The sequence below is a fragment of the Erpetoichthys calabaricus genome, chromosome 4 (assembly GCF_900747795.2).
Source record: "Erpetoichthys calabaricus chromosome 4, fErpCal1.3, whole genome shotgun sequence".
NCBI classification, from domain to species: Eukaryota; Metazoa; Chordata; class Cladistia; order Polypteriformes; family Polypteridae; genus Erpetoichthys; species Erpetoichthys calabaricus.
The window spans coordinates 312,827,059-312,847,804 of NC_041397.2; the positions used below are offsets into that span (position 1 = coordinate 312,827,059).

General features: G+C 39.5%; 1 protein-coding gene across 26 annotated transcripts in view; it reads left to right on the forward strand.

Annotated features, from left to right (window-relative positions):
• Window positions 1-20,746, forward strand: part of LOC114644948 (uncharacterized) — a 427,949-nt gene that overhangs the window by 286,380 nt on the left and 120,823 nt on the right. The window contains exon 1 of one of the 26 annotated variants that reach the window (XM_051925793.1): window positions 18,727-18,805. The exons of the other annotated variants lie outside the window; for them this stretch is intronic. Within the exon in view, the coding sequence (XP_051781753.1) occupies window positions 18,786-18,805 (20 nt within the window). The 5' untranslated portion in view covers window positions 18,727-18,785. Of the gene's footprint in view, window positions 1-18,726; window positions 18,806-20,746 lie in introns of those variants that run through there. 26 annotated transcript variants of the gene reach the window in all.

A 20,746-nucleotide genomic window follows, 5' to 3' on the forward strand; every position in this document is an offset into this window, starting at 1 on the left:
CAGACCACCATGTGAAAGAATTCATCGTAGTAATCTTGCTAATGTGTGATTTAAAGTTTAGGTCAGAGGCGATGTTAACCCCTAAAGTCTTTACTTACAGCTTAATTTTAAAACAAAGGGATCAAGTTTATTTCCAGTATCCTCACTATATCCATGTTTGCCAATCATTAAGATTTCAGTGTTTTCCTTATTTAGTGTAAGAAAGTTACTACTCATGCAATCAGGAATACTGCTAAGACATTGGATGAGAGAGTGTGGAGTATCAGGATCATCAGGTGCTATCGATAAAGCAAGCTGTGTGTCGTCTCTATAGATGTGGTAGCTCACCTTGTGCTTTGAGATAATTTGACCTAACGGAAGCATGGAGATTGAGAAAAGCAACTGATCCAGTATAGATCCTTGTAGTACACCATATACAATATGTACAGTGCATCCGGAAAGTATTCACAGCGCATCACTTTTTCCACATTTTGTTATGTTACAGCCTTATTCCAAAATGGATTAAATTCATTTTTTTCCTCAGAATTCTACACACAACACCCCATAATGACAACGTGGAAAAAGTTTACTTGAGGTTTTTGCAAATTTATTAAAAATAAAAAAACTGAGAAATCCCATGTCCATAAGTATTCACAGCCTTTGCTCAATACTTTGTCGATGCACCTTTGGCAGCAATTACAGCCTCAAGTCTTGTTGAATATGATGCCACAATCTTGGCACACCTATCCTTGGCCAGTTTCGCCCATTCCTCTTTGCAGCACCTCTCAAGCTCCATCAGGTTGGATGGGAAGCGTCGGTGCACGGCCATTTTAAGATCTCTCCAGAGATGTTCAATCGGATTCAAGTCTGGGCTCTGGCTGGGCTACTCAAGGACATTCACAAAGTTGTCCTGAAGCCACTCCTTTGATATCTTGGCTGTGTGCTTAGGGTCGTTGTCCTGCTGAAAGATGAACCGTCGCCCCAGTCTGAGGTCAAGAGTGCTCTGGAGCAGGTTTTCATCCAGGATGTCTCTGTACATTGCTGCAGTCATCTTTCCCTTTATCCTGACTAGTCTCCCAGTCCCTGCCGCTGAAAAACATCTCCACAGCATGATGCTGCCACCACCATGCTTCACTGTAGGGATGGTATTGGCCTGGTGATGAGCGGTGCCTGGTTTCCTCCAAACGTGACGCCTGGTATTCACACCAAAGAGTTCAATCTTTGTCTCATCAGATCAGAGAATTTTCTTTCTCATGGTCTGAGAGTCCTTCAGGTGCCTTTTGGCAAACTCCAGGTGGGCTGCCATGTGCCTTTTACTAAGGAGTGGATTCCGTCTGGCCACTCTACCATACAGGCCTGATTGGTGGATTGCTGCAGAGATGGTTGTCCTTCTGGAAGGTTCTCCTCTCTCCACATAGGATGTCTGGAGCTCTGACAGAGTGACCATCGGGTTCTTGGTCACCTCCCTGACTAAGGCCCTTCTTCCCTGATCGCTCAGTTTAGATGACCGGCCAGCTCTAGGAAGAGTCCTGGTGGTTTCGAACTTCTTCCACTTTCAGATGATGGAGGCCACTGTGCTCATTAGGACCTTCAAAGCAGCAGAAATTTTTCTGTAACCTTCCCCAGATTTGTGCCTTGAGACAATCCTGTCTCGGAGGTCTACAGACAATTCCTTTGACTTCATGCTTGGTTTGTGCTCTGACATGAACGGTCAACTGTGGGACCTTCTATAGACAGGTGTGTGCCTTTCCAAATCATGTCCAGTCAACTGAATTTACCACAGGTGGACTCCAATGAAGCTGCAGAAACATCTCAAGGATGATCAGGGGAAACAGGATGCACCTGAGCTCAATTTTGAGCTTTATGGCAAAGGCTGTGAATACTTATGTACATGTGCTTTCTCAATTTTTTTTGTTTTTAATAAATTTGCAAAAATCTCAAGTAAACTTTTTTCACGTTGTCATTATGGGGTGTTGTGTGTAGAATTCTGAGGAAAAAAATGAATTTAATCCATTTTGGAATAAGGCTGTGACATAACAAAATGTGGAAAAAGTGATGCGCTGTGAATACTTTCCAGATGCACTGTATCTCTGAAGTACAATCACCACAACTAACATTGAATTTTCTACCTGCTAAGTAAGACTGAAACCAATCTATGACACTGCCATTTATGACGTTGACTAAAGTGATTTATTAGAATACTGCGATCAGTGGAGTCAAATGCTGCGCTCAAGTCTAAGAGAACCAGAATAGAAATACGGCCTCTGACCACATTAATTCACAAATCTTTTACTATTTTAACCAGTGCAGTTTTTGTACTGTGATTTATCTCGAGTATCTCGCTGTGGTATCTGTAATGCATCAAAAACTCATTAGATTGTCTTGTGTTCTTTAAACTGAGTAGAATATAAGGACTTATTGTACTCTCTAAACAACTGCGTTATAATTTTATGGTGAGTGATTTTATCTCCGTCTCTTCTGGTGATTACCATTATTGTATTGAGAACCTCCTGCTTGTGGATTTGTTGAGCTAAGATTTTATTAGCTTTCTCTCCGTGTTCATAGTAATGATGTCACGATTTAAAGATAAGTTGTTCTGTTTCTTTTGTTGTCAAGAGGCTGACTTCTGATTTCAAAGTGTGTAAAGTGTCTCATTCGGAGACCTGCTGTATTCTTGATCTCCTTCTGGTAATTTCACAGATTGACTCTGACGCCTTTTGGTCTCCCATTTATTTTTGTGGGAAAGATATGAGATAATCTGTCCTCTTAAAAACGCCTTCAGAGTTTCCCAGAGTATTCCTGCAGAGACTAAAATCATCTTGTTTAACAAATATGTTTGGTGGGACACAGCCTGTTGTGCATCTCTTGTGAAATTCAAAACAGTGTTAGGAAGACTAAGCAGGGCATACCATCCTGCCCTTATAAGATCCTATGCATGCCCAGCCTTTTAGCCACTGGAAAGGGGGTTTGAGAGCAACACAGAAGATTAACCTAAGTAACCATCCTAAGAAGAATGATTTGGAATTGATGAAAACAAAATGTGTCTTTGCCCATCTGCAACCAACAAGTACAAACTGCCAATTTTGCTGAAACCTTCAATGCTTATATAGGCCATACTTGACGGTCAAAAGTGATTAAAGGTTGAAGATCCAGTATAATGACTATATGATCTGGTGGACATTAAGGCCAAGTTCCATGAAATCGACAGAGTTAAGTTAATTCATTCAGTTATGTAGGGTCTAAAGTACATAGAGCGACTAGACTGATTCCAGGGCTACAGGGGAAGCGTTATGAGGAAAGATTAAAAGAGTTGAGCCTTTACAGTTTAAGCAAAATAAGATTAAGAAGAGACCTGACTGTGAGACCTGAAGTGTTCAAAATTATATAGGGAATTAGTCCAGTGGATCCAGACTGTGACTTTAAAATTAATTCATGAAGAACACGGGGACTCAGTTGGAAACTTGTTAAGGGCCTGATTATTAAAATACTGAAGGTGTCACAATGAAGGCAGTCTTTATAAGTGCCAGGTCCCTGCTGACGGTTTCCTCCCACAGTCCAAAGACATGCAGGTTAGGTGGATTGGCGATTCTAAATTGGCCCTAGTGTGTGCTTGGTGTGTGGGTGTGTTTGTGTGTGTCCTGCGGTGGGTTGGCACCCTGCCCAGGATTGTTTCCTGCCTTGTGCCCTGTGTTGGCTGGGCTTGGCTCCAGCAGACCCCCGTGACCCTGTGTTCGGATTCAGCGGGTTGGAAAATGGATGGATGGATGGATGGGTTTGTTTATTTATTTCTATCATAAGACACGTGACAATAAACGTAATACACAGATGTCAACGTTTTTCCTTCTTTTCTTTTGTTTTTACCAATCTTTTCAGGAATTTCCTTTGGCTGTCTCACAATGTGCTTGTTGAATATTCGTGTTGGTGATTTGAGTCTGATAGTCAGAGTGAAAATAACGCGCAGTTAGGTTAATTACTGAGGACATCTAGTGGACAAGAGGTGCAAGTGACTTCATTGTTTCGGCCAGTGCTGCTAGCAACTCAATGGAGCGGAGGCAGAAGCGCTACCGGCTTTGAATAAGGCGCCACAGTCATTTGAGTTCGGGAGCTTAGTAAACTGTTTTAAAATTTGGAATGATTTTAATTATTTATTAACTTCTTCAATGAAACAGATACCACACTTTTCTACACCTTTCTTGATCAGCCTGGTTCGTATGTCAGAGCACTATTTTTGGATTTTTCTTCAGCGTTCAATACCATACAGCCTCATATACTGATTGGGAAATTAAACAGTATGAATGTAAACCCATTTATCACACTATTCGATTCAGAACTTTCTTTTAAATCGTTCACAGACAGTTAAAGTATACAGGACACTTTTTCAATAGCCATTCATTCAAACACAGGAAGTCCGCAGGGTTGTGTCTTATCACCATTACAGTTTACTGTGTACACAAGTGACCTGAGCCAGAACAATGACCACTGCTCCATTATTAAGTATGCGGATGACACCATGATCATAGGACGCATATCTGGGAAGGATGAAAGCCACCATCTAAATCAAGTGGACTGGATGGTAAACTGGTGCAATAACAACTCTCTCACTCTGAATGTGAAAAAGACCAAAGAAATGATATTTGATTTTAAGAGACAGAAATCTGTATGTTCACCCATTGTACTTCTTGGGGAAGAGGTAGAAATAGTGACTGAATATAAATACTTAGGAACTTACCCACTGTATAACAATCTTAACTGGAATACAAATACAAAAAAAATATTCTCTAAATGTAACCAGCGCTTATTTCTCCTCCATAAACTCAAACTGTTTAAAGTAGACAAGGACCTCATGTCGTCCTTTTATCGCCGTCTGTGATCACTTTCCGTTTCATTGCCTGGTTTAATAGTCTGACAAACCAAAACTCAAAAATACTCCAGCAGATTACGAAGTATGCGGCTAAAGTTATTGGGGCTGATGTAGATGATTTGACTAGTGTGTGTGTGTGTGTGTGTGTGTCAGAGGGTAGGCAATGTTAAAGAAACTGGAAATCATCTCAACTGATGACAGACATCCATTACATGGCGAACTAAACTTCAGTAAATCAGGAAGGAGAGTCGCTTTGAAAACCAACACAAATCACTCCAGAATCAATCCTTTCTTCCTAGTGCCATATGACTCTTCAATAAGAAATATCAGAGATAATGATTAAAGTTTTGATATATATCCTGTACCCCTTTATTTTTTGGTGTAAATATGTATTATCTAACTGCCTTACCTTAACCTTTCTTGTCTCTATTTGTCTGTTTTATTTAATTCTGTCTGTTATTAGATGTAACTGAGAAGGCAAATTTCATATTTTCTTGTGTAAACATGACTAAATAAAGAAACCTTAAACCTTATATCTAAATAAATAAATAAATATAAATTGTAAAATAAAATGCAAATGCATATACAGTATTAGTACAGTAAAATCCATGTTTGCTAATAGCATTTTACAATATCATGTGACCAAAAACTAAGCCCAAATATATTTGTGGTGACTCAAAGGACCATCATAGACAGAGGAGTCCAACACAAGTGATGTCCTGCTGATGATTTATGGGAAAAATGTGTATATATATCCATCCATCCATCCATTTTCCAACCCACTGAATCTGAACAGGGGGTCAAGGGGGTCTACTGAAGCCAATCCCAGACAACACAGGGCACAAGGCAGGAACCAATTCTGGGCAGGGTGCCAACCCACCGCAGATGTGTATATATATATATATATATATATATATATATATATATATATATATATATATATATGTAAATGTATACTGTATATGGAAGAGATGGTCTGTGATACGGTTTGCATATTTGCAGCTGGAGATCCACAAAGGGAGAAAAAAGAATCATGTACCAAAAGTAGTTTTTATTCCTGAGGTTTGAACCCCTGCCAGGGGTCTTCATCAGAGGATAATGCTTAGACTTACAAGAATCAAAGACAAAATATAGAAAAGCTCAGGAATAAAAACTATTTTTAGTACGAGATCTTTTTTTCTCCCTTTGTGGACATGCAGCTGCAAATATGCAAACCATATCACAACCTTTGGGCAAGAAGCCCTCCAATGTATTAGACGATGGGAAACTTTGGCAATCCGTGAAGCACCTATATATTGCCTTTGATTCTTGTAAGTCTAAGCATTATCCTCTAATGAAGACCCCTGATAGGGGTTGAAAGCTGAGGAATAAAAACTACGTTTGGTACGTGATTCTTTTTTCTCCCTTTGTGGATCTCCAGCTGCAAATATATCCATCCATCCATTTTCCAACCCGCTGAATCCGAACACAGGGTCACGGGGGTCTGCTGGAGCCAATCCCAGAAAACACAGGGCAGGAACCAATCCCAGGCAGGGTGCCAACCCACCGCAGGACACACACAAACACACCAAGCACACACTAGGGCCAAATTAGAATCACCAATCCACCTAACCTGCATGTCTTTGGACTGTGGGAGGAAACCCACGCAGACACAGGGAGAACATGCAAACTCCACGCAGGGAGGACCCGGGAAGCGAACCCAGGTCCCCAGGTCTCCCAACTGCAAGGCAGCAGTGCTACCCACTGCGCCACCGTGCAACCCTTTGCAAATATATATATATATTTATATATATAGTTATATATATATATATATATATATATATATATATATATATATATATATATATATATATATATATATATGAAAATAAGCCAGATTGATTTGCTGACAAAAGGGCTTCAACAGAGTACTGAATTAAGGGTCTGCATACTGCCTTAAGCAGAGGTCTCAGCTTTTGGTTTTTAATAAACCTGCATACCCTACTAAAGACTTACTTTCGCTTTTTCATTAGGGGTTATTGAGTGTAGATTAATGGGCAAAGGTGGCATATTTATCCATTTAAAATGAAGTCTACATAACAAAACAAGTGTGCAGAAAGTGAAGGGGACTGAAAACTTCTTTAAAAAATGTTTCATTTAAGAAATGTGAACAACAGTTAGTCACAGGCCTGTCATCACTAACACATATCAGACTTTCCTGTTAATAAAGCCTTTGAACCACCACAAGATTATCTGGGCTCCATTTTTAACTACATGATATTTTAAAGTGTTGTTAATAAAGAAGATGCAAGTCTTTGGGAGGACACCAGAGCACCGGGAGGGAAACCACACAGATATGAGGAGAACATGCAAGCAACACACACAAACCCTGCTCTCCGTACTTTGAGGCAGCAGTGATACCACTGCGCCACCCAGAATGAACATACAAACATAATACAGATGATATGAACTTTTACATTTTCATAAAGATTTGGTCAGTTGTTTCATACATGTAAAACAGGCAATCTTATTATGAAAGTACTTAGACTGATTTCCTTGAAACACTAACATTTACAAATAATAATAATAATAATAATAATAATAATATTCTTACATTTGCATTTTCTATTAATTCTGCCCTTCTGTTTTATCAACAACGATTTTGTCATATTTGCTTTACATTTAGTAACGTCTCAAATTTGTATTTAGAGAAAATAATGTTGACATTATAAGTCTTATTCCTGTTTGTCCTCAGCAGGTGCAAGCCAAGAACAATCAATCCCTGAACAGGGTGAGAGCTCATCACGGTGTGAACACACACACACATGCGCGCACACCCACACACACCAGGGGCCTTTTTAACATTGTCAGTCCATTAAAGCTGCGTGTCTTTGGACTGTGCAAAAACAGGAGCACAGAGCAATTTTAACAATATAAAATGAAGTATAAAAATGATATTTTATTACACTGAATGTTTTCACTAATGCTATTAAAATACTGTTAAACCCTAAAGTTCCAAAATAATTAAGATTTTCATTTACATTTCCTCTGGGACTTTTTTTTGGAAAGAAAAGTTTCATCTTCAGATTAGACATAGCTATTAAGTATTTTGCATGGTTTTAAACTATTTCACATTTTCATTTATGGATATCGGTTACACTGTCCGTTTCATTTTAATAATAAGAAAAAAAACACAAAGTGAATCTGTGAGAAAATGCGATGACAGTTATGGGTTATACTATTGTGTCTCCACCATTTTGCTAACAACAGACTTTACGATTCGTAAGTACTAATGAGTTGTAAATTACAAAATGTTAAACTCCACTAAAAAGTCTTCAGTAAGCCCCCGTCTACATAAATCTGCAAGCGGCAGTTACCTGGATGACGTCACGTGCTTCTTTGAAAACTCCCCCGTTAAATGTTCCTTATCTGGCACCATTTGTAGCTAAATCGCCGTGCCCTCTGATTTGCATTTTCTTAATGTGTTTTCCACATCTTTCTATTGGTCGGCATGAGTGCTTTTTAAAGGTTTAAAAGGGCTGCTTTTTTGCCACTGTACTCTTCCTTCTTCTCACAAATTTTACATTGGGCAGTCGTATTCTTTTCTATCTTTCAAAAGTAGCAAAGTACAACACTATGCCTTCGGTCTGCCATTGCTGCACAGTCTGTGCTTCTGCAAGAAGCGTGGCTTTATGGCGGTTTTGCGTCACTGTACGTCTGCTCATTTCAGTACGTGTGAGCGGAGAGTGTGTTAGTACATTCTACGAGTGTCTTTTCAGGAACCTTACAACCATATCTTACACAGAAAAATAGTATTTGATATTTTTAATGGTACTCGATACCAAATGAGTACAGCTTAAGTAATTAAACTATCGATTACTGTGGTATCGATCTATCCATTCTACAGATTCCTGTTGCAGCTCCTCATTCAGGCTTTGTTACTTCAATTGTGACTTTACTGTATGTCATTCAGATAAGCTCTTATTTTAAATGAATTGCTCAGATTGTGGCTGAATGACTTGATATAATATGGAATCTGGGAAATGTCACAGTCAAAACAATTACTAATAAGAAGACCTGTACGATCACTGATTTATTTTTATTTTTCTAAGTGACATATGTTGATTACTAATGTCTAAGGCAGATTTATTTTCAATAATCAATGTGGGGGAAACTGTAAAAGTGTTCCACACACAAACAGTAGGAAGTTTTGTTTCACAATCAGAACCACAGACGCATGGAATAAATGACCAAGTGAAATGGTGGACAGTAAGGACCCTGATTACTTGACTCAATGGTATCGCAGTTTTCTCCCAGTAAACACACCAGGAGTGTTCTTGATCCTGCCCTTACATTACATTTTTTTGTTCTCTTTCTCCATTTAACAAAAAATTCCACAGTGAACCCTAGTTATATTGTGTATTATATGTAAAGAGTTTCACTGTAAAATGTATTAAACTTCATATTTGAGTGATTGGAGACACTGGACTCATACTGAATTTGTATTATAGAAAAACAACATAGACTACTATCCTACATGCTTATATGTGTCTTTTCGTTTCTGATCGCTTTACGGCACTTCCCTCTTAGGACGAGTCGTTATAAAATGTTTCAGCCAATCAGCGCCTTTCATACATACTGCAGGACAGCATGAGCCTTCATTGTTAGCAACGCGGCCACTTCATTTCATTTAGTTATATTGAGTTGTTAGATTATTTACTGTGAAGTGCTGTTTGAGTTACCATTTAGTGCAACATGTGGCTTAATTTGTTCTTAAAATGATATGGAAATGCACACATATGCCTCGTAAATTATTTATTGAAATACATACTTATAGTGTATCTTTTAGGAAGTCGTATTTTTACTTGTTTCCATTATTATCTACATATATAATTCACTAAGTCCATGGCAAGCAAGACGCATGCAAGACAGAGCCCCACCCACCAAATGAAATAGGACGACAACTCACAGAGCCTCGCCCACCAACTCAGACGTGACAACTCACAAAACACGGTGTCCGACAACTCACAGAGCCACGCCCATCAACTCGGACGCGACAACTCACAAAACACGGTGTCCGACAACTCACAGAGCCACGCCCATCAACTCGGACGCGACAACTCACAAAACACAGTGTCATTCGCGTCCGTCTCTGCTACAGTCCACATGCACCTCTGAGCCACGTTGACTTTTCGGTTACGACGCACGACCACGTCCACCATCGCAAACTGTTTTACACGTTAATACAGTGATTCGCATCCGCGACAAACATGCTTCTTCTTAGATGGTCCTGCAGGAACACAATACTCCTTATTCCCCGGCCCGCGTCCACCCTCACTCTCCAGGCAACAAACACCGCAAAAGTCGCTTTCGTCTCCATGGCACACGCACGACAGAGCCCCATCCACCAACAATTTGCACGAGGGCGAAAGCATTTGCCAAGAATGTTTTCATTAATCAAGAACGAAAGTTAGAGGTTCAAAGACAATCACATACCATCGTAATTCCAACCATAAACGATGCTGACTGGTGATCCGGCGGTGTTATTCCCATGACCCACCGGGCAGCTGGCATGTTTGTCGCAGATGTGAATTGCTGTATGCAGCGTGTAAAACAGTTTGTTTGTCAACCAGGGCATGCAAGAAGCAGCACGCAAGACAGACCGTGTGATACGCACGACGGGCCACGCACGCCAACTCACAGAGCCCCGCCCACCAACAATTCACTAAGCAGCCGACCATGGCACATGCACATCAGAGCCCCGCCCACCAACAATTTGCACGAGAGTGAAAGCATTTGCCAAGAATCTTTTCATTAATCAAGAACGCAAGTCGGAGGTTTGAAGACAATCACATACCATCGTAGTTCTGACCATAAACGATGCCGACTGGCGATCCAGAGGCATTATTCCCATGATCTGCCGGGCAACCAAAGTCTTTGGGTTCCGGGGGGAGTATGGTTAAAAAGCTGAAACTTAAAGGAATTGACGGGAGGGCACCACCAGGTGTGGACCCTTTGGCTTAATTAGACTCAACACGGGAAACCTCACCTGGCCCGGACAAAAAGAACAATGAAAAGTCAAAGTGGCTCAGAGGTGCATGTGGACTACAGTGATCCCTCGCTATATCGCGCTTCGCCTTTCGCAGCTTCACTCTATCGCGGATTTTATATGTAAGCATATTTAAATATATTTCGCGGATTTTTTGCTGGTTCGCGGATTTCTGCGGACAATGGGTCTTTTAATTTCTGGTACATGCTTCCTCAGTTGGTTTGCCCAGTTGATTTCATACAAGGGACGCTATTGGCAGATGGCTGAGAAGCTACCCAACTTACTTTTCTCTCTCTCTCTCTTGCGCTGACTTTCTCTGATCCTGACGTAGGGGGATTGAGCAGGGGGGCTGTTCGCACACCTAGACGATACAGACGCTCGTCTACAAATGCTGAAAGATTATCTTCACGTTGGCTACCCTCTGTGCAGCTGCTTCGTGAAGCGACATGCTGCACGGTGCTTCGCATACTTAAAAGCTCGAAGGGCACGTATTGATTTTTGATTGTTTGTTTTTCTCTCTCTCTCTCTCTCTCTCTCTGCTCCTGATGGAGGGGGTGTGAGCTGCCGCCTTCAACAGCTTTGTGCCGCGGTGCTTCGCATACTTAAAAAGCCAAACAGCCCTATTGATTTGTTTGCTCCTTTGAAGAGGAAGATGTGTTTGCATTCTTTTAATTGTGAGACAGAACTGTCATCTCTGTCTTGTCATGGAGCACAGTTTAAACTTTTGAAAAAGAGACAAATGTTTGTTTGCAGTGTTTGAATAACGTTCCTGTCTCTCTACAACCTCCTGTGTTTCTGCGCAAATCTGTGACCCAAGCATGACAATATAAAAATAACCATATAAACATATGGTTTCTACTTCGCGGATTTTCTTATTTCGCGGGTGGCTCTGGAACGCAACCCCCGCGATGGAGGAGGGATTACTGTACTAAAAACGTTTAATGAGGAGTGCATATACTGTTGTGATGACAACATTGGCTTTGTAAACACTCCGTGAAGCGTTTTAGGCTCTCTGAAATGATCAGTATAGGTTAGAATAAATTCTGTATTATTACAATGCATGCTGGTTCATGCCAAATATATATATATTTTGTAAACCTAGAGCAAATTGTGAATGTGTTATGTTTTAATTGGTTAAACATTTCAAAGTAGAGGAAAGTAAATGTTGGAAGTATTAGAAATGTGAATATTGTACATGACAACACCATATTAAAGAAATAAGAGCCGTGCATACCGATTAAAGAAAGGAAGAGCAATGGTTTATATATATATTGTCACAAACTCGACCCAGAGTCATATATAGGCTTGGGGCAGCCACCCATGTAATTGTTTTCCTGGCTGCAAAAGTTGCTTTCAAATGAAATAGTGCGCTGATGTACATGCAACTGAGTCCAAGACGAACTGAGGGAATAGGGAAAAGGTGCAGGCTTTTAAAGGGGAAGACAGGAAGTGAGGTCATAGGGATCGGGTTCATGTTCTTCAGCTATTGGTTTGAGCCCGGATGTGACATCACAGGGGCCGGAGCCTGCAAGGTTTCCTTCCATAGGCTCAGACCCGGAAGTGACGTGAAGAGAGCCAGGTGGAATCTCCTGTGAATGGTCTACAGGAAAGGGAGAGAAAGAGTCAGTGCACTCTGCCACATCCCAGTATGCCTTGGAACTGCCCTTACTCAAGCCCTTTAGCTGCCTCCCATGCGCACGTATGTGACTATATATATATATATATATATATATATATATATATATATATATATATATATATATATATATATATATATATATATATATATATATATATATATAATTTTTGATTTGCAATCACTCTATTCAAATACCATTTCCTTATTCTTCCATCCAAGGTTCACTATTCACACTGTAACCCTCATATTCTGAGTCTGCGTCCAAAAATCTTGTAAAATCACACGCGCAGCATTGAAAGGGTTCAATTGCCCGACTGTCCAGAAAAGATGAAAAGCGCGCCGCAGGCTGCTGTGTCATTTTTCTGTACAACCGATCCTTGAACCCTAGTGCAAGAAAACACAAACATCCCTTACTAACTCAGCCCACCAACAAGTCAGTACATAAAGTAACAGGGAAATTTATAATACAGAACTTGATACCTATTAGGTTTAATTATTTAAATGTGAGAGGTATGAACTTACCTAAGCAGTTACTAAACTTTTTTTTTTTTTGTGGACCAGTAAATGCATATGTGATATTGCTGTGGACCAAACCAGTAAAAACAAAAAATGAAAACTTAACTATGATTGTTACGTCCGCTCAGCCTTACAACTGTGTTGTGTCTGTTTTTCTCATGCATTTGTAAAATGTGAGGTACTGTGTTAAGTTGCATGAATACTGACCGCGTTGCTGTCTTCATTTTGGTAACATAACACCGGTGACGAGGATGAAGTTTTTATTCTCCCCACCTTCCAGTGCCGTGCCGTGAGGTTCATAGTTGGTGAGGCACTGACTCCTTCAGAGTCAGATTTGAAAATATATGATCCCAAAAGAGTATTCACTATTTAATTGACAACATGAAAACTGGTTATGCTTCATATCTCTGTAGCATTCTTTACACACGATAAGGTTCATATTTGGCTAAGAAAGAACGTTACATTTATAGCGGCGAGAGACAGAGGAGAGAGCGCACTTGCTCTGCACCCTCCTTTTGCTCTAAATTTGCCATTGCAATTCCACAATGCATATTAATCAATAAAAATGAAAGTATAGAATGATTTACAAAAAAAAAAATGGATTTCAATTTTGACGTTAATTGAAATGTATAGTTAATTCTGATGCTTTAATTCATTTTAATACAGACTGTTCAACAAAATGATAACAAGAAAAATAAAAGAATATTTTATTTATGATGGTCAAATTTTGTTTTTTAAATATGGGATTTTTTTTTCTTAGTCTGATCCCATTTTTTTATAAAATTTAAAAAAGTTTTTGGTCTTACCTTTATTTGTAAATGAAGTCCATGCGCCTATCCTTCTTCAGGATAACTTCTGTCACTTTTTTGTAAAAGTCATCCTTATTTTCCTTTAGTTTTAAAAATCTTAATCTTTCATTTTGGCAGTCAGTCATATCAAAAAATAAAAATAAACGGACCACTGCAGTGTACTTGACTTTCTGATATATCGCTAACTTATTGGCGCCGAGAGCCTCTGCGCAGAAGAACAGCAGCAACAACGAGCACCTGTTGGGATCACATGCGGTGCGGCACGGTACTGTCTGCCTGGTCTTGTGCCTTTCAACTGCGGTTTTATGTCAGCAAGACTAAATATGTCACACATGTTCATTAAAGATATTAGCTAGACTGTGGAAAGTCAGGGTTTATAATAAACGTGTCTACAAACATTATATTGGCAACATACAGAAAGACAGAGACAGGTACGTGCCGACTGCAGGCATCAACCCCGTGTGTGAGGGAGAGCACAGTCCGAGGCTCTGCTTCTCTTGTCGCTACCGCACCTCACGTTTCTTCCCTGAATTTGAAAAGGAATTGCGCCAAATCAGCAAATTTTGACTATAAAAATGATCAAAATCATTGAATTCATACACTGTAAAAAATAATGTAAAAGTACTTAAAAAAATAAGGTAACAAATTACAAGCAATATTTTTGAGTAGATTTAATATACCGCACTATTGACTAAACTGAATTTATTAATTTACTCAAATTTAACTAAAATAAATGAGTTTAATTAAATATAAGTAGTGGCAAAAATATTTTTATTTTACTCCGATTTTCATTTGAATTATTAAAAAAAAATGAGTAATAATGCAACGCTGGACAGTATAGTGACTGTAAAACAAATAAATGCTAAAATTTAATATTTATTTATTTATTTGAACATACCCAGTCACAACAACGGAGTTATATTTTCAAAGGTAAATATTTGAAAATGAAATGAAATGTCTGAGGATAATTTTTACTGAATTACTGACACTCAAACGTCAATGCAAACTTTCTTTTTTTGTTTAACTTACACAAAAAGTATCTCTCAATCAAGTAATGTACCAAGAATGAGAGGTAAACGGGAAGGAAACGTAGAGAGTGAAAGAGTGAAATCCTGAGGCAGATGCCACTCTTCAAACACGTCCTGCATTTACAACAATACATCCAGTTAAATGAATGGCCGCCTTTTCCACTACTTTTCAGTATGCGATAGCGAAAATCCCGGAATAAAATAAGACGTAAGAAATCACAGTGTTAAAAATTAACCAGAAAATACATTACCTATGCAGAACACTAATTAAATAAGTGGTCAAATAATACTGTGACCGTGACTGTTGCTTGCAGGTCGTAGTTTAGGACAAACGTTATATCATTCTCAAACTTATCTCAAAGTGTCATTTTATTTTTCTGTGTAAAATAGTATTTTTAAACAATAAAATATATATATGAACATACGTAACTATCCGAGAAAATTGCTTGCTTTTTAAAGCAAACCAACGAGGCAGGATGTTAAAAAGACGTGACCTTGCTCACCATGTTTCCCACATGAAGGGAAAGCTTTTGTGAAAACAACAACTGCTCACGTCTGTAACTAACGAAATGAAACACTATTAATTCATTACAAAATTAATATGCTTTATACTTACAAATTTGTAGTAAAATAGCTCTTATTATGGATAAAAGTTAGAGCTGAATGTGTTGTTGTAAAGAGCAAGAAATCAATGTGAGAGGAAGTGCAGTGTCATTAAATTTTAAATTAACTTAAATGTGTTCAGTTCACAGTATAGTTTTTTTTTACTTAGAATAAGTTATAAAAAAATACATTTTAAGAAAAATGGTTTAAGTAAGATATCCACGTGTGTGAAAGTCCATCCATCCATCCATTTTGCAACCCGCTGAATCCAAACACTGGGTCACGGGGGTCTGCTGGAGCCAATCCCAGCCAATACAGGGCACAAGGCAGGAACCAATCCCGGACAGGGCGCCAGCCCACCGCAGGACACATACAAACACAACCACACACTAGGGCCAATTTAGAATCGCCAATCCACCTAACCTGCATGTCTTTGGACTGTGGGCTGAAACCGGAGCACCTGAAGGACACCCATGCAGACATGGGGAGAACATGCAAACTCCACGCAAAGGAGGACCCAGGAAGCGAACCTCAGGTCTCTTTACTGCGAGGCAGCAGTGCTACCAATGCGCCACCGTGCCGCCCTATGTTATCATTATTTTTTTTTTTTTACTTTTCATAATGACCTCCCCTGACCGCAAGTCCCCTCCATCTTCTGCATTCCTTGCAGTGCCAGGCAAGCCTCTGGTGCTATGAACTCGCTGGATTGAATCTGTAGAGACATACTTAGTAGCTGTTGGCCTGGACGAGATGAGCAATGCTTGTAAAATATCCATACTTATACATCATGAATTATTATTATTATTATTATTATTATTATTATTATTATTATTATTATTATTATTATTATTATCGCCTATATAGGCACCAAAGGCCAACACATCTTTAAACCCCTTGGGACTATGGCTTGATATTCTGTAACATAAGCCTCCTGGTGTTTCATTTCTCTACACCTCAAAGTCTCATCGATCCAACGAATCCTCTTCCATCAGTGCCACCAGCTGCCAGATGCGTCAATTCATTAAATCACTGCTGACTTGTGGGAATTAGGTAGTTACATGAGGGATTTATCAGGGAACAACTCTGTGCAACATACCAGTAACCCTAAAGTTAGTGAAAGATTACTGATGGTACCAGATGATATGACTCTTGTTAAAGCAACTGTCATGATACCTCAAGTTGAATCAGCCACCGGACTCACATCTAAATTTGCTGGTCCACCAGCTATAGATTCTCATTCATACAGGTTGATCCCTTAGAGATCATTTTGGCAGAGCTGTCTTCATAGTACAGAATACGTTCTGAGCTGTCCTGTTGGGATGAATTTTGTGTAACCTGTTGCACTTGCACAGTCAACCATAGTTGTCTCTAATCTTGCATCCTCACCATGGCTTGTAAAGACCATTTAGGCATTGTGTGAGTTAAACACTGCTGTCATGATCTTGTGTGCTGGCCTGGGATTGATACAGTAGAAAAACTGAACATTTTATTCATGACTGGTTCTGCCATTGCACCCCATCAACAGCCTACAGCGTTGCCAGACCAGCCATGTTTCGGGCTCTATGCTCATATGAACTGTGAACTTTTTTGAAATGAGATATACAACACGGGCAGCACGGAGGTGCAGTGGTAGCGCTGCTGCCTCGCAGGTAGGAGACCCGAGTTCGCTTCCCTGCGTGGAGTTTGCATGTTCTGCCCGTGTCTGTGTGGGTTTCCTCCCACAGTCCAAAGACATGCAGGTTAGGTGGATTGGCGATTCTAAATTGGCCCTAGTATGTGCTTGGTGTGTGGGTGTGTTTGTGTGTGTCCTGCGGTGGATTGGCATCCTGCCCGGGATTGGTTCCTGCCTTGTGCCCTTTGTTGGCTGGGATTGGATTTGGATTCAGTGGGTTGGAAAATGGATGGATGGATGGATATACAACACCGTGTCACGTAAAGAGTTGGTACATGCATACTGGTCATTGTACTGACCTCAATTTGTCAATATAACAAGGAGCACCACCCGGTGGCCTGTTTGACGGTGACACCTAGAGTGACAATTTGGTCTGCACATTACTGTTCTTTCCTTAAACCTTGCTGCTCATCCCTCCTCTTCTGATTGACTGATCCTTTGAACATTTCCAGGATATCATGTTGAAGATCTTTCCATAACCAGACCTGAGTGGAATGGACATGTCCATTACATAAAGTATAAATTATAGTGATAAATACTAAAGCATAGGTAATATTACAGAGAGCGCTAGGGGACTGAGAGATTCAAAGTTCTGACTCAGGGCCATTTAGCTCAGACACGTAGACGTCAGCCTGGCCACAGTTTAGGTGATGGATCTTTAGGGCATTCCATGTTCCACACACACACACACACCAAAGATGTTGCTGTCAGGCTAATTTGAATTTGCCTCCTTGTTATTTGAGTGTTTGGATTTGTTTAGAAGTGGATGGGATGGTGTCCAGGGTGACTCCTCTATCAGATCTAATTTTACTGTCTTAGGGTTTGGCCATGTAAATAAATTTATATTGTGCTGTGATATTAGGATTTGTAAAAGGGCATAAAAAATAAAAATATCAAAGATCAGGAAGGATTTTATTTTATTTAGAGCAAATAGCTAATTTAAATTCAAATAGTTTACTGGAAATCCCGTTGTTCTTCCCCACATGTTGTTAGATGTTAGCTGTTATTTGTTGAGCTGTGCTCCCCCTTCATCTTGTCATTTATTAACACACCTGTAATTCACGTCCCACATTCACAGTAGTGCTATAAAAGTCTATGAAACTCACGTAAAGCACATACCGTAGGTCCCATAATAAGCATTTGAATACAATACACCCCATGTGTCTCACATAGGCACCCCTTTATCTCTCGTTTCGGTTAGTTGTAGTACGCAGCAATTTGAACCTCTGCCTACGTGCTTCTCTTTGTCTTGATCCAACCGTGGAAATCACTCACCTTGTAAGTGTCTTTTAAAGCTTTATTGTTTAATGTGCACTGTTTGCTTTGTAAATCATTCTTTATTATCTTTGATGTACACCTGTAAATGCTTGTATGTTTCTTTTGTATATATTTCAGTTTACAATGAGGTACATCCAGTAAAAGCCTTCAAGAAAGCTCGCTCACCCCTTGTCGTATTTTATGTGGATGTGCTGAGTTGTTTAAGTTCTCTGCAGCCGCGTTGCATGGCCAGTGCGGAGTGAGACAGAAATCACGTGTCTAAAGAAGACGCACAAGCTACACCTGTTGGCAGACCGCCAGCAGACCTTTTATGAAGCCTGAAGAGCATCAGCTTTGCAGAGCCTGAAACACCTTGAAGTGCTGGGAGTAACAATGGGGGGATTTCTGAGCAAGTAAGAGAAACGTATTTGATTTCTTTATCATCTCGAGTTTCTGTTTATGTTACAAAGATGAGGATTGAATTAAATACAAAAATATTACTTATGATATGATGATGCTCTATTTGTTATTTTTAGGATATCATTTTGAAACAAATATATTCTAGGCTGAATGAAATTTCTTGTTGAAATTAAAAGTGTCACCTTTATTTAAGTTACCCGGAATCAGAACTTTTTTATATGCTGCTGACATGTGAGTCGGTGTCTTGCTCCCCAAAGACGAGTCTGAGTCTTTTAGCAGAACCAGTTCTATTTTACTGGAAACAGGAACATTAAGGTTATTTATTGTAGATGGATCTACCATTCTACTACACAGACACAGCAAACAGGAGGGTCGGGGCCCAGTCAGTCGCCATGGTATAATGTTCCCTGCATCACCCATCAGATGACAGGCACTTTGTGTACGGCAGCTTGTAGTTTTTTCTGTGGCGCTGAGACAGACAAGCAGCCCTCAACAGATGCGGCAGTCACGATTATGTGTGTCGTCCCATTGGGGAGTGTCTCAAAAGAGTGCAGAAGTCTCACAATGCATTCACATCTTTTAGGTTTTTACTTGTTTTATTTTACATGTACACGGTGTTTTATTTTCATTCCACTTTATCAATTTGGACTATATTGTTAAATCCATTACATAAAATCCAAATGAAAATCTGTTTTAATTCCAGATTACAATGTGACAAAACAGTAGGATGAATCCTTTCTCAAGGCACTGTATAAATATTTTTATTCTTCCATCTTGTAGATAGTGCTCTGACATTGGTTTCTTTAAATTTACATTCTTGCTTATTCTCAAAATAAACTTTTTGCGTGTACTCCATAATCAATATGGAAAAGTGTCTCATGTCAAACCACAAAAAAAAATCAACATAGATTAAATATTAACCTAAAGTGAATAAATCTAATACATTGACTTGTAATGGTATGATGAAGAAGAAGATGAAGATAAAATTCAGGTAAAGAGCAAACACTTATTGGAAAAGTAAGTCAAAAAGCACAAATGTCAAAGCGATTTTCTGCAGTGTGCTTGCTACTGTAATTGAAGTTAACGTTTTATCCATTTTATAAGAATTTCTTCCCTGTGGCAACTTAAAACCTGTTTAACTCGGATGACATTAGAAACAACAAATAAGGCACAGCTTTCGAGAATCGTGTTTGTTCAGCGGCTCTTGCAATGTCAACAGTAGTGTGTGGTGATAAGTCAGCTTGCCAACTTGACCCTCTTTGGTGATATGGCTTTGCTAACACATTGATGAGCTGGCAGAAGACATTAAAGATCAATTACATGAGAGTCTTGCCCATTGAAAATTTTGCACCACAGCAGAATGAATCAACTGAAAGAGTTGGGTTGGCTGAGCTGTTTGTGTTTGTGCAATACGGCCTTGATAAACTCACAGTTGATAAAAGAAATAACAGATAATGGCGGTTGCCAGTTAGGAACTTCAACTTACAGAGAGGTGCAGAAGAAAAAAATGTAACAATGGCTGCTCTAACTGTGTTCTTCCTACTTAAGATCCCACTCATAGTGTTCTTTATCAGTTGTTCTAATCAAACAATTCAATCATTTAAAACATTTTAGTGTATGTTTAACTACTAAATAAAGTTTTTTAAGGACTCATAGGGTTGCTCTTCCTCTTCCATAATAACCAAAAGGGAAAAACACAATAACATGCTATTGTAAAATTCATGTTTATTAGCACATTGATCTTTTAACATCTAAAACTGGATGATGCGTCCCATCTTAGTGAGGACATCTGGCTTCCCCTTAAAAGCATTAGGGAAGGAGGCCTTACTTTGGGAGTGTGTTATAGACCAGTGGTCCCCAACCTTTTTGACAGCAAGGACCACTTTATTAGATGCAAATTTTTGCACGGACCGGTCAGGTGGTGGGTTTGGGGT